We start from the raw sequence: 19,111 nt of genomic DNA on the forward strand, positions 1-19,111 counted from the left end.
TGAATGAAAGCTTGTGTGCCTATGGGTGGCAGTCATTTGCTGCTTAGGGTTACTGTCAAAGTATCACTGCAGCGTATCCTAGCGTCAACCAATATTACTCGATTGACTTCGAAGCTACTCGCCGCTCAGGATGTTCGCGTCATGTTCTCCGCCCCGGCCAATGGAGTTTAATTTGCGCCCTTATGACTTCCTATCTAGAGTTTTCTTTGCAACCAGCCCAGTGTTTCATCCAGTCACTCTGGAGAATCTGTTTTGCCGTGGCTCGCTGATCTGGCTCAAAATGCATCATGGACTGCAGCATAGCCAGCAGTGAAGTCCACTCCTTTTCGCTAATCCCATCAAACCCTGCTTCCCGTCGCGGCCGTTGTACACACAAATCCAAACGCTCGCTCCAGCCCCATCTTAAAGTCCCCGGTAGCCTTTCTGGTGCCAGCTTAATACCCGACTCTCCGTCTTCGGTGTAGAATTGAGAACGCGCATTCCATTGCGTCCACCATTCAGGGGGGGGTTTTCCAAGTAGGTCAACTATATCAGCGAGTACGTCGTCATCGGTCGCCATCGATGACTCAAATAGGGGTCGCGCTCCGAGAATTTCCCAGGAGAGACATGCCAAACTCCAGATATCGGCGGCAAAACCCAACGGCTTCGATGGAAAGCGAGCTTCTGGCGGACGAAAAGACAGAGGTGAATTCGAGTAGAATCGATCAACAGAGGCCGGCATGAACGACTCGCCGAAATCACTCAAAAGGACTTCAGCTTCGGACATTTCCATGTCTTCGCTTGATTTCCCCATCCAGATGGGTACGACAAGGTGGCTCGGGACACCGTCGCCGACGGGATTGCGGTCCTCTCTAACGACCTGCTCCAGCTCAGGCTCTCCATACTTCTGGTAGATTTCCTCCGGCGTAAGGTTGTTGACATCGAGCGGCAGCCTGAAAAAGACGTTTCCCATGTGGATATCTATGCAGAGTGTAAGACTATTACAGCTATACTGAAGAAGTCTGGAGGGAGACTGACCACCATGTACAATGCCCTTTTCGTGCATAAAGCCAACAGCTAGAGCTAGTTGTGATATTATGGAACGGGCAACGTTCGGCTGAAAGAGCCTTGAGTATGACGCCTCCTTGGCATCACCAATACTCATCATAGCCGGGGGCATGACGAGGCACTTGTGGTGACCATTCGGGCCCCGAAGGTCAAACACATCCAGCAAGGATTGAACCAGATGTTTCCCAGGGTGGGTGACGGGGCTCTCCTGCTCTGTATTCGACAGGTGCTGGAGTATTTGTTCTTCTACCGAATCATCGCTAGCGTGAGCGGAACATATCTTAATCGCGACGTACTCCCGGCGCAACGTGTCCAAAGCTAGCCAAATGGTTGAATAGCCACCGTACCCCAACTTGTGCATGATGCGATACTGCCTATCCTTCAGTGCGTCGCCAATGTAAGTAGGATGGAACCCCCCAGGACGATATTTTGAAATGTCTTCAACATCTTCAATAAAGCGGTAGGCGATGGATTGGGACTCGCCATCCGACGACATAACATGATGATGCGCTTTGGGATAGTTGTATCGCTGGAGACGTGCGAGAGGATTAGAAGTGGTTGGGGAGAAGATCAAGGACGAAGAAAAAGAACACGTCAATGTGCGCACACGAAGCACGCCGAGTGAACTTCGCAGCATGCTTACACGGGGGCATGCTGCGTAATTGATTTGGTTCGAATTTGGTTGAGGTTTTGCTCACTGATCAAGTATCAAGTGCATGCTGGAGGATTCACCGACCACATAGGTGTGCGCTCCGCCGCCGGCCCCCACTCAATCTTGGTTCGCTGCTCGCCGTGATGTTTAGTTTAATGGTCTGTTATGTCATTCGATGTCGGCTGGGTTGAGCCATTGGTACAAGTTAGGGCTTCATATTCGCAAGTAGCAAGCCGTCAATCCTTACATCAACTTGCTTCCCTGTAATATCGTTTGGTGTATGCTATCGGTTTGGGCGGCCGTTTCCCTAATATAGCAATTGGATCTAGCATAGGTACATGAGCAGTAACATCAGAGCAATCGAAATGTAATAAACACAGTCGTGGAACCAAGGCCTATGTTAATCTGCGTGGAGATTTCCAGGTCAGTTCTTGAGCACCTGAAATAAGGCATTCAGCCTGATACGTGAAAGTTTCCCTACTGCCAGTTTGCTTCTGCAGGTGGTTGGGAACAAACCACCAAAACTACTTTGGGCTACAACAAATGGAAAAGGTAATCCTGGGACAGAGTATTTAGACCCTATGTGGTCCTAATGATTATATTCACTACTTTGCAGGCGGATCAAAGCCCATCCTAAAGTTTGCACCAGTATCATGTCTTCCGTGATGAACTTCTACGTCAACGGTGCTTGCCGAAGACTCGGCCGATCATATACGATCGGTGCCGCTGCATGTGTGCTCGAGACATTGAATGACACTTGCGAAATAAGATCAATGAAATTATCATCGAATCCAATCCCAACTAATCATCGAGCCGAACTCATGGCTATTATTATGGCTCTTCGATGGGCTGAGGAGGAGACCGAAAAAGGTTATTTGGGCACACCACTCAATGTTCAAATTCGATCCGACTCCAAACATGCTGTCGAATTCATGACTAAGGAGATCCATGAATTAAACGCCTCAGCTGACAACATCGTCAACGGCGACTTGATCCAGGAGGCGGCTGACCTCATGGGTAGAATTCAAGCAGAAGGTTCCGTGGAGTACATCATGATTCCTCGAGATGAAAACGAATTGGCCTCTGAAATCTGCCAAAACAAGCTTGCAGATATTCGACAGTCTTTGATTAGCGACCCGACGCCGTTCATCAATGTTATCAATACTGCAAGGTTCAACTAGCATTAGTCGACAGCCAAGTCACCTCTTTACAGCTCGAAGGCTTATTTGATCGTGAAGTCCGGCAGTGATTCAAAATAGATTTCATTGCAGCTTTCTTTCGGCATAACTCTCGCTCTGTTCATTGGACATATTCCGAATACTCGTAATGATCCGCCGTGATGGGCTTTAGAGATTGGATACATTATAGGGGCCACTAAGATGATGGTGATGCCGAATCCGTGGCTAAGTTGATGAGAAGCAAAACGCTTCATCTACAATAACATAGCCGATGTCAGAGCATCATCTAAAATTGTATCATTCATATGTCCATAGGTGTAAAACATCAACGATAGAAATAGATTATTTACCAAAGAGTCTCTTTTGATGCGAGCTTACCGGTATAAATAGGATGGAGGCGGTCCGTTAGATAAGTTACGAACGAACAATGCGGCATCCTGGAAGCCTTATTCTGGTGTTTAATTATACGTACTACAGATGAATCAAAGACAACTGCTCTTTAGAGACCTGTAGAATTGACATAACGAGGCTATTTTCGCACGATTATATCATATTCAACACAAGCCAAGAGTGTGAACACAGTTTGAACCTGGTAGAGGCTATGCTATGCATTGTTCATCAGAGTCAAACGCGATGACCACCTCCTTAGTCATGGCTAGGCTCGATGGCGGCTTCAAAAGGGGCGACTGATGTAGCATGATTACTCACATTAGCTAAGTCTAACATTGACATGTTCAAGGTGAGAGAAACGCGTAGCATAACCAAACACAATTTCTGAGCCCGTATTCTTTTTCTATTGCTGCTCTCGCGCACATGTAAATCAACGGCGCTTTTCATTAGTTACTTCTCCAACTCCTTGAATGGGTCGGAGTTTGCATAAGTCACCAAAATGAACACTCTTCACCTTTCGATACCTGCGCGCCACCGCAAAGGGGTGATAAGAACTCCAAGTAAACTATTCCAATTAGTTACATAGACGCTCTGGAGGATTATACTGGCTCTCGTGGAAAGAGCATTTCGTCTCCAAATTTCAATAGGGGCTAGATCATACATGTGCGGATGTTGTATAGACTCATTATCGCCAGGCTCTATCTTGGAGTTTGAACATGACCGAGGTATCTATGTAAAAGGATCTACGGAGACAGGAATTCCCGTCCCGAGCCACTGGAAATTTATTCCTCCTAGACTCTCTGGGCAAACAACCATTCTCTTACCTAATACCGTTATTGAGAAGTGGTAGTAGGTACCTAGATGTATACCGTACTGTGCTGCCGAAAAAACAACACGGTACCTAGAGATAGCCAGGCTAGTGGCTTAGGTACCCGCTCGCCTAGTACTCGCGGTAGGTACTCTCGGTACTGTACAAGGTATCGCCGGGTATCATTAGCCAGAATGTTAGGTAGCGTCGAGACGCTGGTCGCGAGCGGATCTGATAACCTCTGGCCCCACACCGTGGCAGACCGTGGCTAGTACTTATGCCTAGAGCGGTTTAGGGCCACGGTAGCCACATCAAACGTTGCGTGATTTTTGTTCGTGAGCTTGCTTATCAGATCAAACGCTTGACGATCGACGAATGCCGGAGGAGTCCCGCTTTCGGGTTTTCGTAGGTGTGCCTGCGAGCGCCATTGCGCTGCCTGAGCCCAATTCGGCTCAGTTGCACCGAATTTTAGATCATCTTTCGCAGGCCGTGGGTTTCAGTCTTCAGTCTTCTTACTGGGTAGCTTCTATGTACCGAGGGCAGCGCACATCAGCTTCTGTTTCTCATTCTTATTCTTGACCATGCCCGCCAGGTCCAGGTATCCATTCTCGGTATCCTCACGGCTACATGAACACGAACCCACTTGCGACATCGGCTACAGTCATGGCGTACATGTACATCGATAGTATTGGCTAAGTGACTGATTGGCATGAGGTATCTCACAAACTATTCCCACAACCCGTCTGAAGCTAGCAATGGGTCCAAATGAGGCCAAGCTGTCCATTACTGTATCTCATAGAGCACATGCAGATCCAGCTCAGGGCATTGGGCCCTCCTCACCCCTGCTCTTGGACCCGTTACTGTATCTGTATCTATCACTCTACCTACTGACGACCTTCTGGGGCACAAGAGAAGACGGTGAGCTTTGTAGGAGTCTTGGTGCTTGTCTCTCCTTTTTCTACATCTTTTGAAAAGGGGATACGCCCTCCATCTTGTGAAAACCTGACTGCATTGATAATTCTTCCAACTTCACCCCAGACTGCTATCCGCACTCTCATCTCCTCTTCTGGAACCCATACTTTAATACCCAGCAAAGATGACAGCAGACATTATAACCGCTACCGTCTCCGCACCCCAATACCGCGTCCTGATTGCGGGCGGTTGTTACGGTGGTCTCTCGGCTGCTGTCCACATCCTAGAGAAGTGCGACGCCCTAGACTCGCCTATAAGCGTCGACGTCACTATTGTCGACGAGCGCGATGGGTACTGTACGTCTGCTGTGTGACCTGTTTCAATCTATCAATCGCACATGTTAATGTGGCTCGGCAGATCATATAATTGGCTCGCCTCTGGCTATGGCCTCAAGAGAGTATGCAGAGAAGGCCTGGGTAGAATATAAGCACGTCAAGGTGCTACAGCGTCCCAACGTGACGTTCGTCCAAGGCACTGTCGCCAACGTAGATTGCGAGAATAAGAAGGCCACCATCTCAGAACACAAGACACAAAAGACGAGGATAGAAAGCTACGACTTCTTCATTGGCACCACTGGTTTACGGAGGGCATGGCCAGTCGTGCCTCAGTCGCTGACGCGCGAAGAGTATCTTACGGAGGTCGGAACACACTGTGACAAGGTGCTTAACAGCACTGCGCCGGTGCTCGTCGTAGGCGGAGGTTAGTTTCAGCCCATACGCACACAACACCGCCGGACTCTTGTCACTAACTTACAATAGGTGCTGTTGGAATTGAGATGGCTGCCGAGTTGAAATACCTGAAGCCTAGTGTCCACGTGACGCTCGCGCACTCAAGAGACAAGCTCCTATCCGCCGAGCCGCTGCCAGACATGGTTAAGGACTGCGCATGTGAGCTAGCAGAGCAAGGAGGTGTCGAGGTTCTTCTGAACCACCGCCTCGCAAGCCGCACACCCATCAAGGGTGCAGACGGGTCAGATCTCTATGAGGTCGAGTTCACCAACGGCCACAAGATGACGGCGAGCGAGGTCATCATGGCCATCTCCAGAAGCGTCCCTTCCACCAGCTACCTGCCGCAACAAGCCCTCAACAGCGAGGGTTACGTCAACATCCGTGCCACCATGCACTTCCCCGCCGAAGTCGCCAACGCCGACTCGCATTTCGCCGCCGGGGACATAATCAACTGGTCGGGCATCAAGCGCTGCGGTGGCGCGCTGCACGGGGGCTACATGGCCGCGGTCAACATCCACCAGACCATGCTGCAGCAGCTGCACGGCAAGGAGCCAGAGTTCCTTAAGCTGAGCGAGATCCCGCCCATGATCGGTCTGGCCGTGGGCGAGAACGCCGTCTCGTACGGCGCCGACGGCATGAACTACGGTCCGCAGGTGATGCGGCTATTCTTCGAGGAGGATTTAGGATTTAGAAGTAAGTCGAGCCAGCCCTCTGCACTGCTCTTACCGTGCTAACTTGCATCTTTCGTAGTTGTGTGGGACCACCTCCGACTCGGTGGTGTCGCAAAATAGACTCGGCGACGGATGACGGTTGGGTAGAGGTAGATTTCTTGACACAGGCGCTCGGCGTTATGGGTGCCCAGATACATTGGGCAGAGGGAAGGTGGCCACGGGTTGATTTCAATATAGATATTTATTGTTGTTGCTCAGCTAAACATCGCAAATTGAGGATTGCCAATTACAAGCATTAATTCTTCACCCTTGTTCATCGCGTAGTTTATTGAAACACGATTCACATGTGATTAATTTTGTAAGTATATATCTCTCTACAACTTAGGCAATAGGCCGACCAATGTACCTCCAACAACCTTCTCGCTCTCATGCAAGGGCGACAGCTGGAAGAACCTCTCTCGGGAACATCGCATGAACGCAGACCGCTTATGAGGGAGGTCGACAAACTTATCCAACCCGAACCCGTTGATGAAATCGTATGCTAGCACCGAGCTGTTGGTGTACTTCGGCTCGCCGATGATGGCCATGGTGCGCGGATCGTCCAGGAAGATGTAGTGCATTAGACTGGACCACCACGCTGTGACACGATGGGGGCCGCGGAAGCGCACGTCGCCTACGAGGGAGTGTCGGCCGCGGTCAAAGTCACCTGCACTGTAGTAGGCGCCGAGGCGGTCTTCCTGTAACCGAGGAGAAACGAGTTAGCATACTTAATGGAAGTTATAGGCTTGAATAACACTGGTATCACATCGTGATCTATAGAGCATCGACAATACAAGTAATGAGAGAGGAAAAAAGTGAGAGAGAAAATTCAAAACCTACTTTGCCCCAGTAAACCTCAAAATACGCGAAGGGAATGTCTTCGAAACGCGCCAATATCGTGATCTGATGCGGATCGACGTGCTGCTTGCGGAGGTACTCGCGGTGCTGCTCGAGGGTGCCCGTCTCGTTCCAGCCCTGCGAGACGCGGGGATCGTTCTGCCACTCGTGGAACAGGCGGAGGTGTTCGGGGTCCTCCCAATCCATCGCAATCATGCTGAACGTCTCGCGCAGGTGCGGGATCCAGCGGCTGTAAATGACCGAACCTGGACGCGGTTTCGCGGGGCGTCGCGGGTGCCACGTGAGGACCTGTCCCGGTTCCCGAGTCATGACGTTCTCAAGGGGTGTGATGGGGTACGAGGAGAGCGGCTTGGACATAGTCTCGACGTCTTCCGGAATCCACGCCGTTCGTGGCCCGAAAGGTGAGCCAGCGCCCTGCCAGAAGGTGCTTCGGGGAACGAGGAGCTCGTCGGTGAGGCCCGTGGCGATCGGGTGGTCAATGGCGAGGAGGACGGTCTTGAGCTGCGATGAGAGTATTTCTTTACCCGTTCCTGTGAGCAAGAGCCGGAAACCTTCCATTGACGGTCGAAGCGTGAATAGCACGTAGATAGCTAGCCATGCCTGTCCGACTGTGGGAGGTTGTTCGCCATCCCAAACCCAGGTTGAACAGGGCGAGCGGCGGGCGCGACCCCATGGTGTATTGTTGGATTCCGGAGGTCGCTCGCTAGACTTGAGATCTATAGGTTCGGTGAAGAAGAGCTGGTCATTGTGAAAGGGCTCAGGTGGAAGAGTGGCCTTGTCGCTAGTGGTGAGTAGTTTGATCTGGAACAAGGGAACTGAGGCTTCAGCTGTCCGCGAAGTCTTCTTGAAGCCGTAGGGTGTCTGGTATGGGTGTGGGAGCTTAAGGATTGGCTCATTGTCGGATGAAGGCGTCATTGTCATTTCATGGAAGAGTAACACTTTCAGCAGTAATACAACAGATCACCATGAAACTCAATTGGCAGTACAGATCTGTGTCTCACCTGGTTACGGATGGGGGGAGAATAGTCTCGCAAGTTAGACAACCGTCACGATGTCATGGCACGCGTATAGCAGCTCAGCACCCTCGGAGACGGCAACCTTCGGTGGAGCAAGCATATCCCCGTAAAGCAAACACACCATCGCCATACCGCTCGAGTTGACACCTCCCTTACCGTCCCTACATAAGTAGTACATATCACCGTTCAGTAGCGTCATGGCAGGTAGCCGACCCTCGATGTAAGCTACCGACCTATACGGACCCATATGATGTAGTTGGAAGCTCGCAAATACATTTTAGGTAGGTAAAAGCCTCGAAGTACCATGAAAGTATCGCCCCAAGATGGTACATCTAGCGACATTCGCAGCTGAGGCCGCAGAAATTTTCACCGCCAAGGCATGCCCAGCATGAAGTGGCAGTCTGGTGCGCAACGGCTCATACAAACAACGCGAGGGATTTGGCAGGACGGTATTCAACCGTGGCTTGGCATGCTGCAGCCACGGATCTGATAACTTTAAATGGCTGGTATTGGTGGGTGCAAGTGGATGTCGGGGTGATTGATGAGCGAAGAGGATGGATGACAGGGGATGACAGGGGGATGCCATCGGATCTGATAATTTTTCTCTGCTGATGGTGGGGTGTCTCGGCATCACAGGTGGGGCGAGAAACGGATCTGATAATGAGCTGCCCGCCGATACCGCCGATACCGGGCCATGCTCAGAACTGAGTGGTACAAGTACTATGTATAGAGGTGCCTACCTGTAGGTAGTATGTTTGACCATGGGATTAGCTCTCTTTTAGCACTTGTTAGTGAGCCCTGGCTTGTGCACTACATAAACTGCATAAGGTAGTGTACCGGTACTTGTACATGTACATGCCCGCCTACTTAGGTAGCACTTGTCCAATTCCGCTGTGTAAGGCGTGATCAATACAATGTGGGTAAATGAATATAATTATTCATCTTCTACCCGACATCATCCCTAGAAGATGAACAACACTATCTGGGAAACATAAATAGAATTGGTAAGATAGACAGTTGCATATTTGAGGATGGTAGAGATTTGGAATGAATTGAAAAGGAAAAACAATACCCTCATAGCTTTAAGCTTGAGTTGGTTTCTGCTACTGATAAGTATCACCACAAACTGCTAAGATTGCTTTGTGTCAATGATGACCAAGATGCTGAGCTGAGCTCATGCATTACTATGAACTGGCTGTGGTTTAAAGGCTTATACTTGTGATGGAATGTGAAAGAGATTGGGCAGCCTTCAGCTACTTTATTAGGATCAGGTGAACAACCTCACAGAAACTGAATCATTATCTTAGTGTTGCCTTTCTGTAGTCACACACAGCGTGGTAGCAAGTTGGAATCCATTAATGATTCTTTCACATGTCTGTATCAAGCAGGTAGATAGTTATAAACCTTGACCTCTATATAACCCAAGTTTGAGCACACACGTGATACCAGTGACTGCAGGCAAATGAACAGGAATATGCATACATTAGGATTCCATGTCATGTGATATTCCCTTTCTACCTAAACCCCTTAAATTCCAGTTGTAACTGTAGTGGTCATTGGTGTTTATATTGTTTGTGTACTTTAGAGTGAGGAGTTGGCTGGAACTATGCTTACTATCGCGAGCATTGTCGGCGTGTTGTCGGCGTGTTGGTGAGAGGTACTTTATGCCTGGTGAGGATGACATCGTCAACATGGCAATTTGCCGCTCTCTAGGGTTTGTTTTTACCACACACACTGGCACACCAATTCTTCTTGATTTTATTTATATATTATCCACTTGGAGTAAATAATTAAGAACGAATTGAGAAATTTGGCAGTCCTCATGCTGGTCCTGAACCAACAAACCCACCTCGAGTATTATTACACGACCTGGAGAAGCAATCTCAAATTACTCAACCTCAATATCTAAATTGATTCTGCCACTCCAAGACACACTTTCTCTCCTCTCTCCGGTGATAGCCTCCAGTAAGCAAAGCTGCCCCAGCAACCTCACGATGCTAAGGGGACGGGCTCAACCTAACAGGGAATTTTGTTCCAGATATCGCTTGATTGTTAGGAACATTTGATATTCACGATGCAGCGCACACCACCACTCAATCTTCCATCACGACCGTCCTTGGCCGTAAATGTCTATACGACTCTCCCCGATGCAAGCAAGGCCGGCCTCCCTCCTAAACCTCCGATCACCCCAAACAGCCCGACATCAACCAAGTTCAGCATTCCTCGACTAGTGCTAACGCCTTCGCCTTCGCCTGAGTCTAAATCTAAGAAAACTCATCGTGGCCAAAAGCGCACTTACTCCTACTCTAGTGACGCCATTATCGTTCCTTTGCCAGCTACTCCAATCCCAGATAGGGCCAGAAACTCATATCTCAACGGTCACAAGTACGATGAAACCAATCGACACGAACATATGGAATATCCCGTTAAAGTTCGTCGAACGAGTCTCACTGCCACGAGTGTGCATACAAACAACTCAAATCACCGCCACCAGCCGGGTGTTAAACCCATTCATCACGAGGCCAGATACATAAGCAAGTTAGAGGAAGAACAGCTCAAGCTTCGACTAATCCACAATAAACTGCTTGGTGGCGCGACGACTCTCACGGTTCGAGAACAAGACTATCTACGCCGTCAGATGAACAGTGATACTATGAGGATCTCACCTCTAGTTATGCACCTCATCATCCAGCAGGTTGCCAACAAGACACACGAACTATCAAATGAGATCATGAATTGGTCGCAAAAAAGACACGAGAGTCAGCTTCTCGAAGACGTGCTTACGGATCGGCTGTACAACTTTGACGTTGAGGCGGCATTTGATGAAGGACTTATGAGCCCTCGTGAAGTGTCTGACCTAGTGGACTGCCAGATTATGCTGGAATATATCCGCATGGGGCAACCACAAGAGATTAAAGCTGAATGTGACGACATCCGTACCGATTCAGATGAGGATGAGAGCGATACTGGTTCGCAAGAGATGGATTTCAGTGACGATAGCGATTAATAAGGCATGAATTTAGTGTTCCTTTGGGATCTCCACTGAACGGAAGTCGCCGTGATATACTAGACAATTCGCACATGTACGGCTTGACTGGAGGCAGCTAGGCATATACACTCTCAATGTCGCCAGATATATTAGATAGCAGTGGGAGACCTTGCATAGAATTTAGCCCGAGCATCTGGAATATCATGATCTGCGTCATTGGCAGTCCTTTTGTGTCGGCAATCTTCGAAGCCTGATGTAGACTCATACTAAGATTGATGGGTATAATTGAGTTAAAGTTTTAAACTGAAGGCCTACCGAGAGCACGATATATTTCTTCTCGACACCAGAACTTGCTACAAGGGCAGATAATTGGGCTTGGAATTGAAGCTATTCAGAATATAATGACCAACTAGTGCTGCATGAGTCCGTGACCAACCAATTCCTTCTTGGCTTTAGTCGCTTGACTCAACTCTAATACAACTTGTCTGCCAGCCCAGACCGCCTAGGTCTCAAGGGCTTGTTTCAGGAAGCCGAGTCTGTATGACCTCACTTTCCAATATTGCCTGCATGTCTTTGAATGATCATGAACAGGCTGCAATGGCCTTTCATACGGCCGAAGTGCAAGGCGAACTGCATATTCAGCTTGTACGCGTGTACGCGTGTAACACTTGCTTGGTTTGTTTATTTCCCTTTGTTATCTTGATATCTAGTATGTTCTAGCGAGTCGTATTCTACATTCATTCTAAATCTAGGCTTGTCCTAATCAAAGAAATTTAAACCCCTTTACACCACCTGAGATTCCCAATGTCTATCTTAGAATGTGTTTTAGATGTAGTCAATCATCTAGAATCTTATTCTGTGTCTTACAATGAGTAACCTAGAGAACAAAGCAGACTGTGTCATATGTGATACCCATATATTTTAGACCAAGCGGCATCTTTCAAGGTTTATGAAACTGTATAGACGCCAGCCTTATCGAGAAGTATTTCGAAATGCATGGACTAGCTCCCGGTTAAAAATGCCTTGAGTCTCGCCTTGGATAGTATCACCTAGTCAACCCATAAGGTAGCAAATTTCGGTTGAAGTAGTGGCCACCCAGGCTTCAGCAGGCGCGCAAGGCATTTAAAAGCAAGCATATATCCTGCAACTTATCACCCAGCTCCTCTATTTCACCCCATTCTGTCTACAAGTCAACTACGATATCCCACTCTGTTTCAGAAGCACAAACACGACTGTAAGTACATTCGCCAATATACTATGGAAAGTATTAAATTGTATAGTTGTTCTAATATACTCAGCATGTCTTTTCTCGCCACCTTTGGTCAGAAGATCGTTTCTTCTGTCACGCCACATACTTATAGTGACTTAGCGATCTTTCTCGCCATCGTCTGCCTCTATTTCATCAGCTCCCATGCCTATCTCACTCGGAACCAGCCGAAACATGGATCCCAATCTCGAGCAACGTCTCGCCGATATCAGACAAGAACCACAAGACGTCGACGAAGATACTCAAATGAGATTCGTGGACGCTATCAACTACAAGGACGATACACATTTCGATATTGTTGATGCTCTCACGCATGCCGTACTGAACCTTTACCCGCGTCTGGCCGTACGACTCGCTATGTGGTATATTCATCATGACGACATGGATGCGGCGCTCGCTGTCACGCTGAAGGTTCTTCACGGCAACCACAGCGAGACTGGAACCGAGGGGCCAAGCCAAGAAAATCTTTGCGCCCTCATCCAGGCTCTGCGGGATGAAGTAGACTCTGGCCAGGAAGAGGGCCAGTAAGAAGATGGAGGGATATGAACAACTAGCGCGCAGGCAAGACAACATGATGGACCATTAGAAAAGGGGAAAAACAAAAAAAAAACTGAAGAGTATTTGCAGCTAGCGTGTGAGCAAGGGGGTCGCTGAATGGAGCGAACATGAGTAGAGATAACGTCTCATCGGTATTAGAGGCATCGAAAACCCAAGTAATCTGCCTCTCTTTTCACAATCAGGAAATGACAACGTGTTTTCCGGGCCTTCTTCTTTGATTATGTGTCTCCTGTCTATGTATTACATACTCTATTCTCAATCATTTACATTTCCATCCCCCTTTTCGAGTCCTCTAAAGACACCACTCTATCTAAATTCCTCTTCCCTTATGCACTCGCTCCTTTAGATTTGAAATATAGAGCTGATTAGAGCCTTTCAAGGCGCTGCTTCCTCAAAACCTCCTCTCCAAATCGCGCCATCTCGTATTTCTTCACCTTACCACTCCCAGTCAGCGGGGCATTAGCCGGGACGCCGTTCTCGCCCAACCAGAAGACGTGCGCGGGCGCCTTATGTTTCCCTAGCTTGAGCTGGACCCATTCCTTGATCTGCTGGGCAGACGGACGTTTGGCAGCAGGCGCCTCGCTGTAGAGGAATGCAGCGACGACCTCGCCGTAGTGCGCGTCCTTGACGCCGGTGACGATGGCGCGCGAGATGTCGGCGTGCGCCACCAGGCGCTCCTCGATCTCGAGGGGGTAGATGTTCTCGCCGCCGCGGATGATGATGTCCTTGAAGCGGCCCGTGATGGTGCAGTAACCCTGGTCGTCAAAGACGGCCTCGTCGCCTGTGTGCAGCCAGAGCACGCCCGCCTCGTCGCGGATCATCACTTCGGCCGTCTTCTCCGAGTTATTCCAGTACCCCGATTGTAACTGATATCCCGCGATGCAGAGCTCTCCCCGAGCGCCCACAGGCACGATATTGCCCGCGTGGTCGACGATCTTGGCGCGCGCGTGCGGCATTAGGGTCCCGACGGTCGTGAGCCGCTTGTCTATGGCATCATCCGTGAAGGCGTTGAAGCATGTTGGCGACGCCTCGGTCAGCCCGTAACTGCTCGTAAACTCGGTCATACCAAAGCGCGAGATCAGCAGTTCCATTAGGTACCTAGGAACAGGAGCGCCAGCGATGATGCCTGTCCTGAGATTATCGCAGTTGAAACCCGGGGGTGTTGGAAGGCTAAAGAGTGTGTCAAACATAGCCGGTACGCCATGCACAGCAGTACACTGCTCATCGGAAATGGCGCGGAGCACGGCTGCAGGATCGAATGTCTCCTCTGGGTAGACGATCTTGGCTCCGTGGGTGATGACGGCCATTAAACCTAACACAAGGCCGAAGCAATGGAACAGTGGTGGCGGGCAGCACAAGATATCGTCAGGGACAAGACGCATGCGGTCTCCGATGAAACGGGCGTTATTTACGATGTTGTGGTGCGTTAACATCGCCGCCTTCGGTAAGCCGGTCGTCCCACTAGTGAATTGGAGGTTACAGACATTATGGGCGAGGACTTTCCGGCCATTGCGGTACAGAGTGTCGTTGCTCATCCTCCGCCCCTGCTTAATGAGGTCGTTATATGTGGGATAAGAGCCAGACTCTCCTCTCAGAATAACGACATCAGGTCGTTCCTTTTGCGCTGCCAGCTCTGTGAGCAGTGGCGAATTATCGACCTTGCCGATCTTCGTCGTGAAGAAAACCTTACTATCTAAGATTCAAGTCAGTCATTACTTCCAACTGTAACTCAAACAAGGTTGAAATACCTGAGAACTTCAAAGCATATTGAGCTTCAGTTGGAGTGTAGGTGTTGTTAAGGATGACGAGTATTGCGCCAATGCGTGCCACCGCGAAGAAAACAGCTGCATACTGCTCGCAGTTTCCAGCCATGATTGCTACACGGTCTCCAACACCAATGCCGATTGACATCAATGCTCTCGCCAATTGCGAGCTTTGCTGATTGAGCTCATTGTATGTCCACCGGGCGCCTGTCCATGGAGTTACTATGCACTCTTGGGTTCCGTGATGTTGACATTGCAGATCTAAAAGTTCACCCAACGTTAAATCTACTAATGGAGGATCGACAGGCCCATACAAGATTGATAGATTCTGCCCTCGAGACTGAAACTGAGGATATGAATGTGACTGGAGAACATCTTGTGTAGCCATGATGTATATTTTCCGTGATGGTGAGTAGGAAAACTACTGTTTCAGAACCTAATAGTATGTGAGTTCCCAGAAGCCCTCATTATAAAAAGTAACCCTACGGGTTCAGCGGCTTCAGACATGACGCAAAGAGGTGCTTCCGCTCTCAGCCAACGCTCCACTGGACCTGCTTTTCAGAAATGCAGGGCCGGACTGAGAGGGTCCCAGTATGAAGGGACGGACGCATATAGACATGAGTGTTAGGCAATGCGCCTAAAGTTTGCATGTAACAAGTCTCTGGGCTAGACCAGGATTGGTAGTTGAAGAGTGACATATTGAGACCCGCAACCTGACGGTTTGCCTCGGACTAGATAGTGGAAACGTTGGAATGGAACCAGGTAAGAGATTTAACCGCGCAGATTGTGGTAGTGCCTAACCCATTCTCGGATTCTTGTAAGTACCCAAGGAACTGTCATTGAACAGTGCCGCAAAATACTCAAAGCTACAGCAGGATTGGGCTACAGCCGGGAGTAATTATCTTCACCTGGGAAGCTGGGTCGGAGAATCTGACATCTACCGGGATATTCAAGTCGTGTAGGGTAAATGGTTCTGTACATGACACCCATGGTAGTGTGCAAGTGGGTCAGAAGAAAATTATCATCGGATCAGATAAGATTAAATCAGATCAGCTACTATGTACCAGGACCTAAGAGCGGTGTTGCGAGATCGGACAGTGTTTGTTCTCAAGCGATGACGGTGAGCATAGCAATGTACTCGAAGGCACATACTCTTCCCCTATACATCCATATACATCATGATTTAGCTCAAGTGGCTCTTAGAGACCACCCCAGTAATATTTACCAGGCCTAAAGAGTACTCCCGGGGTTATGACAAAAGCAGATTAGCGAAGTGCGTGGTTCGAACAAGAGATACTTTGATCTTTGTCTATTCTATCGATCTAAAGTAGTGTATGAATTCTATCGATGTACAACAATTACAGTACTGTCCCCTTGACCTGTTTCGACCGGCTCAGCCGTTTATCTTTCCATATCAAAACTGCCCCAATTTCTAAAAGTGATATTAGAGTACCGACTATACACATACGAGCTTGTGATTGTCCATAAGCGGCGATGATGGCTGTACGAATTGGTGTTCCCATGGGATAACTCAACTGCTTCTTCAAATCAGAGCCGATACTGACTAACTCGAGAGGGCTTAACTCTGGGAGGAGCTCAGCAAGGGCCCCTGGCAGAGTGGAATTCCAGATTGCACCGCTGAGTGAGCTACCCATCGCGGATCCCAAGTAGGTAGCTAAAGATAGAATAGCCATGGTAGAGGCAAGCTCGGAGTGACTGACGGCCGTCATCACTGCCATTTGATCGCAAATGACAAGTGTACTACCACCAATAGTCAAGAGGATCTGGCACAAGACAACCCATACGATATGTGTGTCTGGTCGTCGAAAGATAATCATCAGAGCGCCACCGATAATATGCACTGGTAGCGCTACCACGGCGAGCCACTTGAACCGGTCGGACTTTCGGATTAAATAACCCACTACAAGTCCCCAAATAGACGACCCAATACTGTAAGTTTGTCCGATGTAGCCAGCCTGAGTGATAGTTAACCCGTGGACTACCTGCAGATAAGATGTATAGTAGCCATCCCAGGCAAAGTAGGCTACGAAAATCGTAGTCGATAGTAGACAAGCCCCAGCGACATTGCGGGAACATAGAAGCGAAAATGCTATGAACGGTTTCTTCGTCCTTTTTTCATGAAAACCAAATGCAATTACACATACAAATCCTAAGAAGAGGGTAAATGTGTAGACGTTGATATTGTTGGTAGCAGTAGATTTGGTGGTTAGAGAAAATGGGATTAGTATCAGCGTCATTCCAGCGCTGAGTAGCAGCATTCCCACAGCTATGTTTGTTAGCCTCTGTGCCAAAGGATAAAGACGAGAAGTGTTGTGGCTTACCATCAAATTCAACTAGATAGCGGTGGAATTTGCTTATAGTCCAGGGTTCCTGCTTGGTAGACGTCTCAAGGAGTCCTAGTTCCTTCGCCTTTCTCATATTTAGAATTAAGATCCAAAATAGAGGGAGAGATAGCAAAACGAGGGCAAGGGCCGAGAAGCCGAATGCTAATCTCCAAAGATCATCTTCCGTAAAGTAACTAGCAATGGCCGGTCCAATGAATGTGGTGACGAGATTGGGCATTGAGCTGAAATTCAAAGCGAGGGATCGGTTCTTCAGGGAAGAAGTGTCGGCAATGATAATTTCGAGGATATACGTGAAACCGCTAATTCCTACTTGGTATATGACCTACGAGAATAATGAGTATAATCAACATGAGGATTTTCATCAGGGGTGACGGACCTGGGCAGCTGCATAGGTTTGAACGTCTCGACAAAGAGACATAAGAACCAACCCTAGAGCAGCAAGGAGGGTCATAGATGCAAATCCCTGGGGCCGGCCCCAGGAGTCGATAATCTTAGCTACTGGAAGTTTCAGCACGCCGCTGAGGACGTTCGAAACGATACCGATGGTTGGTATCAAGGAATGAGAAGAGAACTCGCTAACAACATAGGGCATCAGATTGAAGATGACCTGCCATTGCAAAGCGTTGGCGAAAGAACACAGAAAGATGCTACAGTATTGTTAGTCGCGAACGAGGTGTATGAGAGAACCTGTCAGCGTACAATAAATATGCTGTGACCAGCGCAGCTTTAGACCAGACTCGGTTGATTGCATCTGCCTTTTGAATGCCACCGTGGGCGGGAACACCAAGTTCCTCATCTCTGCCATCTACCTCGTCCTCATCATCCAAATCGTCATCGTCATCACTCTGAGAGCTTGTCGACAGGACACCATCTTTCCTCCCCGAGGTTGAGCCATAGCTGGCCCTCTCATCAAAGTCCGAGCCGCCGTCACTGCTGCTGGAAACCGGGCTCAGCAGTGGTGCCCGGCTACTGGTACTACTGCTGGCGCTGAGGTCCTGCATGTTGATGGAGGCCACAGCGCGTCGATGAACTTGGGACATGGCGAGAGCAAGACGGGCGACAGGCCCGCAGTAATATAATTATAAATGTCTCTGCGTGCCGCGCTCAGGCACGGGGGTAAGTCACCCAGTCACACTGACGTGTCAGCTGCTGGGGCAGTATGAGGGATGGTGGAGACGTAGGATTCAGGGAGGATGAGGACAGGCTCGGCAATGAGCCCTACGGGCCGCCACCTGACCTTCAAGGTTCCAAAGCTGGCTTGAGTCTCTCAGCTTTCTTCTTTTTACAATGAAACTACGGGATTGCAACTTTGCTTATTTACTCGTATTCGATAGATGGACGGAAGGAAAACAGTAAACATACGATGACACGCCGATATTGGTCACGGAAATGAATGTCGCAAATAGAGTGAGAAAAGTCTCATATGCTCAGCCCACTAGGCGAAAGCAGCTTCCAAGATAGTCATCGACTGATGCTCGTTCCGGGCTAGCGCCATCAGATAAACTGGCCTGTGTGTCCTCGCCACCAGCGCCTTGGTACTGTAGGTAGGTACCCTGGGTACATGTATGTACATTTCACTGGGCAAGACTGCCTACATACATATGTACCTACCTACTTACTTCGTAGGTACCGGTGGTGTGTATAACTGGTAGCAACACTGTGAATTGCTTACGTATGTAGGTACATATGTAATTACCAATGTCTGCTATGTGTACTTAGTTACCGTGCCTAGAACTTAGTGCACACTTGTACTGCATACTTTCGACTGGTTGGGACTTGGTTTACGGATGTACATGTACACAGTGCATC

The 19,111-nt window shown here is 48.9% G+C and overlaps 8 protein-coding genes across 8 annotated transcripts; 4 read left to right on the forward strand and 4 right to left on the reverse strand.

Moving 5' to 3' along the window:
* Positions 1 to 85: 85 nt before the first annotated feature.
* On the reverse strand, positions 86 to 2,101 carry F5B22DRAFT_147167 (kinase-like protein). Its single transcript, XM_047969106.1, has 2 exons — positions 1,018 to 2,101; positions 86 to 960 (listed from the first exon to the last, which is right to left on the reverse strand). The coding sequence occupies exons 1-2, from the start codon at positions 1,682 to 1,684 to the stop codon at positions 191 to 193; spliced, it is 1,437 nt and encodes a 478-aa protein (XP_047835574.1). The 5' UTR covers positions 1,685 to 2,101; the 3' UTR covers positions 86 to 190.
* On the forward strand, positions 2,089 to 2,891 carry F5B22DRAFT_584807 (ribonuclease H-like domain-containing protein). Its single transcript, XM_047973458.1, has 3 exons — positions 2,089 to 2,122; positions 2,172 to 2,251; positions 2,316 to 2,891. The coding sequence occupies exon 3, from the start codon at positions 2,353 to 2,355 to the stop codon at positions 2,878 to 2,880; it is 528 nt and encodes a 175-aa protein (XP_047835575.1). The 5' UTR covers positions 2,089 to 2,122; positions 2,172 to 2,251; positions 2,316 to 2,352; the 3' UTR covers positions 2,881 to 2,891.
* Positions 2,892 to 4,913: 2,022 nt separating this feature from the next.
* On the forward strand, positions 4,914 to 6,693 carry F5B22DRAFT_147185 (uncharacterized protein). Its single transcript, XM_047969107.1, has 4 exons — positions 4,914 to 5,343; positions 5,405 to 5,746; positions 5,806 to 6,468; positions 6,526 to 6,693. The coding sequence occupies exons 1-4, from the start codon at positions 5,172 to 5,174 to the stop codon at positions 6,564 to 6,566; spliced, it is 1,218 nt and encodes a 405-aa protein (XP_047835576.1). The 5' UTR covers positions 4,914 to 5,171; the 3' UTR covers positions 6,567 to 6,693.
* Positions 6,694 to 6,752: 59 nt separating this feature from the next.
* Positions 6,753 to 8,923, reverse strand: F5B22DRAFT_584809 (acyl-CoA N-acyltransferase). The gene is made up of 2 exons (XM_047973459.1): positions 7,326 to 8,923; positions 6,753 to 7,183 (listed from the first exon to the last, which is right to left on the reverse strand). Exons 1-2 carry the CDS (start codon positions 8,262 to 8,264, stop codon positions 6,821 to 6,823), a joined length of 1,302 nt encoding a protein of 433 aa, XP_047835577.1. The 5' UTR covers positions 8,265 to 8,923; the 3' UTR covers positions 6,753 to 6,820.
* A 1,510-nt stretch (positions 8,924 to 10,433) lies between these two features.
* Positions 10,434 to 11,366, forward strand: F5B22DRAFT_641364 (uncharacterized protein; the record flags this gene model as incomplete). Its single annotated transcript, XM_047977978.1, has 1 exon — positions 10,434 to 11,366. One exon carries the CDS (start codon positions 10,434 to 10,436, stop codon positions 11,364 to 11,366), a length of 933 nt encoding a protein of 310 aa, XP_047835578.1.
* Positions 11,367 to 12,789: 1,423 nt separating this feature from the next.
* F5B22DRAFT_641365 (uncharacterized protein) lies at positions 12,790 to 13,143 on the forward strand (the record flags this gene model as incomplete). Its single annotated transcript, XM_047977979.1, has 1 exon — positions 12,790 to 13,143. One exon carries the CDS (start codon positions 12,790 to 12,792, stop codon positions 13,141 to 13,143), a length of 354 nt encoding a protein of 117 aa, XP_047835579.1.
* A 321-nt stretch (positions 13,144 to 13,464) lies between these two features.
* On the reverse strand, positions 13,465 to 15,876 carry F5B22DRAFT_147230 (uncharacterized protein). The gene is made up of 2 exons (XM_047969109.1): positions 14,922 to 15,876; positions 13,465 to 14,866 (listed from the first exon to the last, which is right to left on the reverse strand). Exons 1-2 carry the CDS (start codon positions 15,322 to 15,324, stop codon positions 13,539 to 13,541), a joined length of 1,731 nt encoding a protein of 576 aa, XP_047835580.1. The 5' UTR covers positions 15,325 to 15,876; the 3' UTR covers positions 13,465 to 13,538.
* Positions 15,877 to 16,160: 284 nt separating this feature from the next.
* Positions 16,161 to 18,764, reverse strand: F5B22DRAFT_584816 (putative MFS siderophore transporter). Its single transcript, XM_047973460.1, has 4 exons — positions 18,002 to 18,764; positions 17,679 to 17,949; positions 17,279 to 17,624; positions 16,161 to 17,223 (listed from the first exon to the last, which is right to left on the reverse strand). Exons 1-4 carry the CDS (start codon positions 18,340 to 18,342, stop codon positions 16,295 to 16,297), a joined length of 1,887 nt encoding a protein of 628 aa, XP_047835581.1. The 5' UTR covers positions 18,343 to 18,764; the 3' UTR covers positions 16,161 to 16,294.
* Positions 18,765 to 19,111: the final 347 nt, after the last annotated feature.

Source organism: Xylaria bambusicola (assembly GCF_022495145.1).
Source record: "Xylaria bambusicola strain CBS 139988 unplaced genomic scaffold F5B22scaffold_2, whole genome shotgun sequence".
NCBI classification, from domain to species: domain Eukaryota; kingdom Fungi; phylum Ascomycota; class Sordariomycetes; order Xylariales; family Xylariaceae; genus Xylaria; species Xylaria bambusicola.

Excerpts from the sequence above, each read along its gene's own strand:
- F5B22DRAFT_147167 (XM_047969106.1), bottom strand. The coding sequence starts at position 1,684 with ATGCTGCGAAGTTCACTCGGCGTGCTTCGTGTGCGCACATTGACGTGT. Across the intron at positions 961-1,017 it reads AAAGGGCATTGTACATGGTG|ATATCCACATGGGAAACGTC; the intron begins GTCAGTCTCCCT and ends CACTCTGCATAG.
- F5B22DRAFT_584816 (XM_047973460.1), bottom strand. The coding sequence starts at position 18,342 with ATGTCCCAAGTTCATCGACGCGCTGTGGCCTCCATCAACATGCAGGAC. Across the intron at positions 17,950-18,001 it reads CTGGTCACAGCATATTTATT|CATCTTTCTGTGTTCTTTCG; the intron begins GTACGCTGACAG and ends ACAATACTGTAG. Across the intron at positions 17,224-17,278 it reads CTATCTAGTTGAATTTGATG|CTGTGGGAATGCTGCTACTC; the intron begins GTAAGCCACAAC and ends TAACAAACATAG.
- F5B22DRAFT_147185 (XM_047969107.1), top strand. The coding sequence starts at position 5,172 with ATGACAGCAGACATTATAACCGCTACCGTCTCCGCACCCCAATACCGC. Across the intron at positions 5,344-5,404 it reads CGACGAGCGCGATGGGTACT|ATCATATAATTGGCTCGCCT; the intron begins GTACGTCTGCTG and ends GTGGCTCGGCAG. Across the intron at positions 5,747-5,805 it reads GGTGCTCGTCGTAGGCGGAG|GTGCTGTTGGAATTGAGATG; the intron begins GTTAGTTTCAGC and ends AACTTACAATAG.
- F5B22DRAFT_147230 (XM_047969109.1), bottom strand. The coding sequence starts at position 15,324 with ATGGCTACACAAGATGTTCTCCAGTCACATTCATATCCTCAGTTTCAG. Across the intron at positions 14,867-14,921 it reads ATATGCTTTGAAGTTCTCAG|ATAGTAAGGTTTTCTTCACG; the intron begins GTATTTCAACCT and ends CTTGAATCTTAG.
- F5B22DRAFT_584807 (XM_047973458.1), top strand. The coding sequence starts at position 2,353 with ATGTCTTCCGTGATGAACTTCTACGTCAACGGTGCTTGCCGAAGACTC.
- F5B22DRAFT_584809 (XM_047973459.1), bottom strand. The coding sequence starts at position 8,264 with ATGACAATGACGCCTTCATCCGACAATGAGCCAATCCTTAAGCTCCCA. Across the intron at positions 7,184-7,325 it reads TTGAGGTTTACTGGGGCAAA|GAAGACCGCCTCGGCGCCTA; the intron begins GTAGGTTTTGAA and ends CCTCGGTTACAG.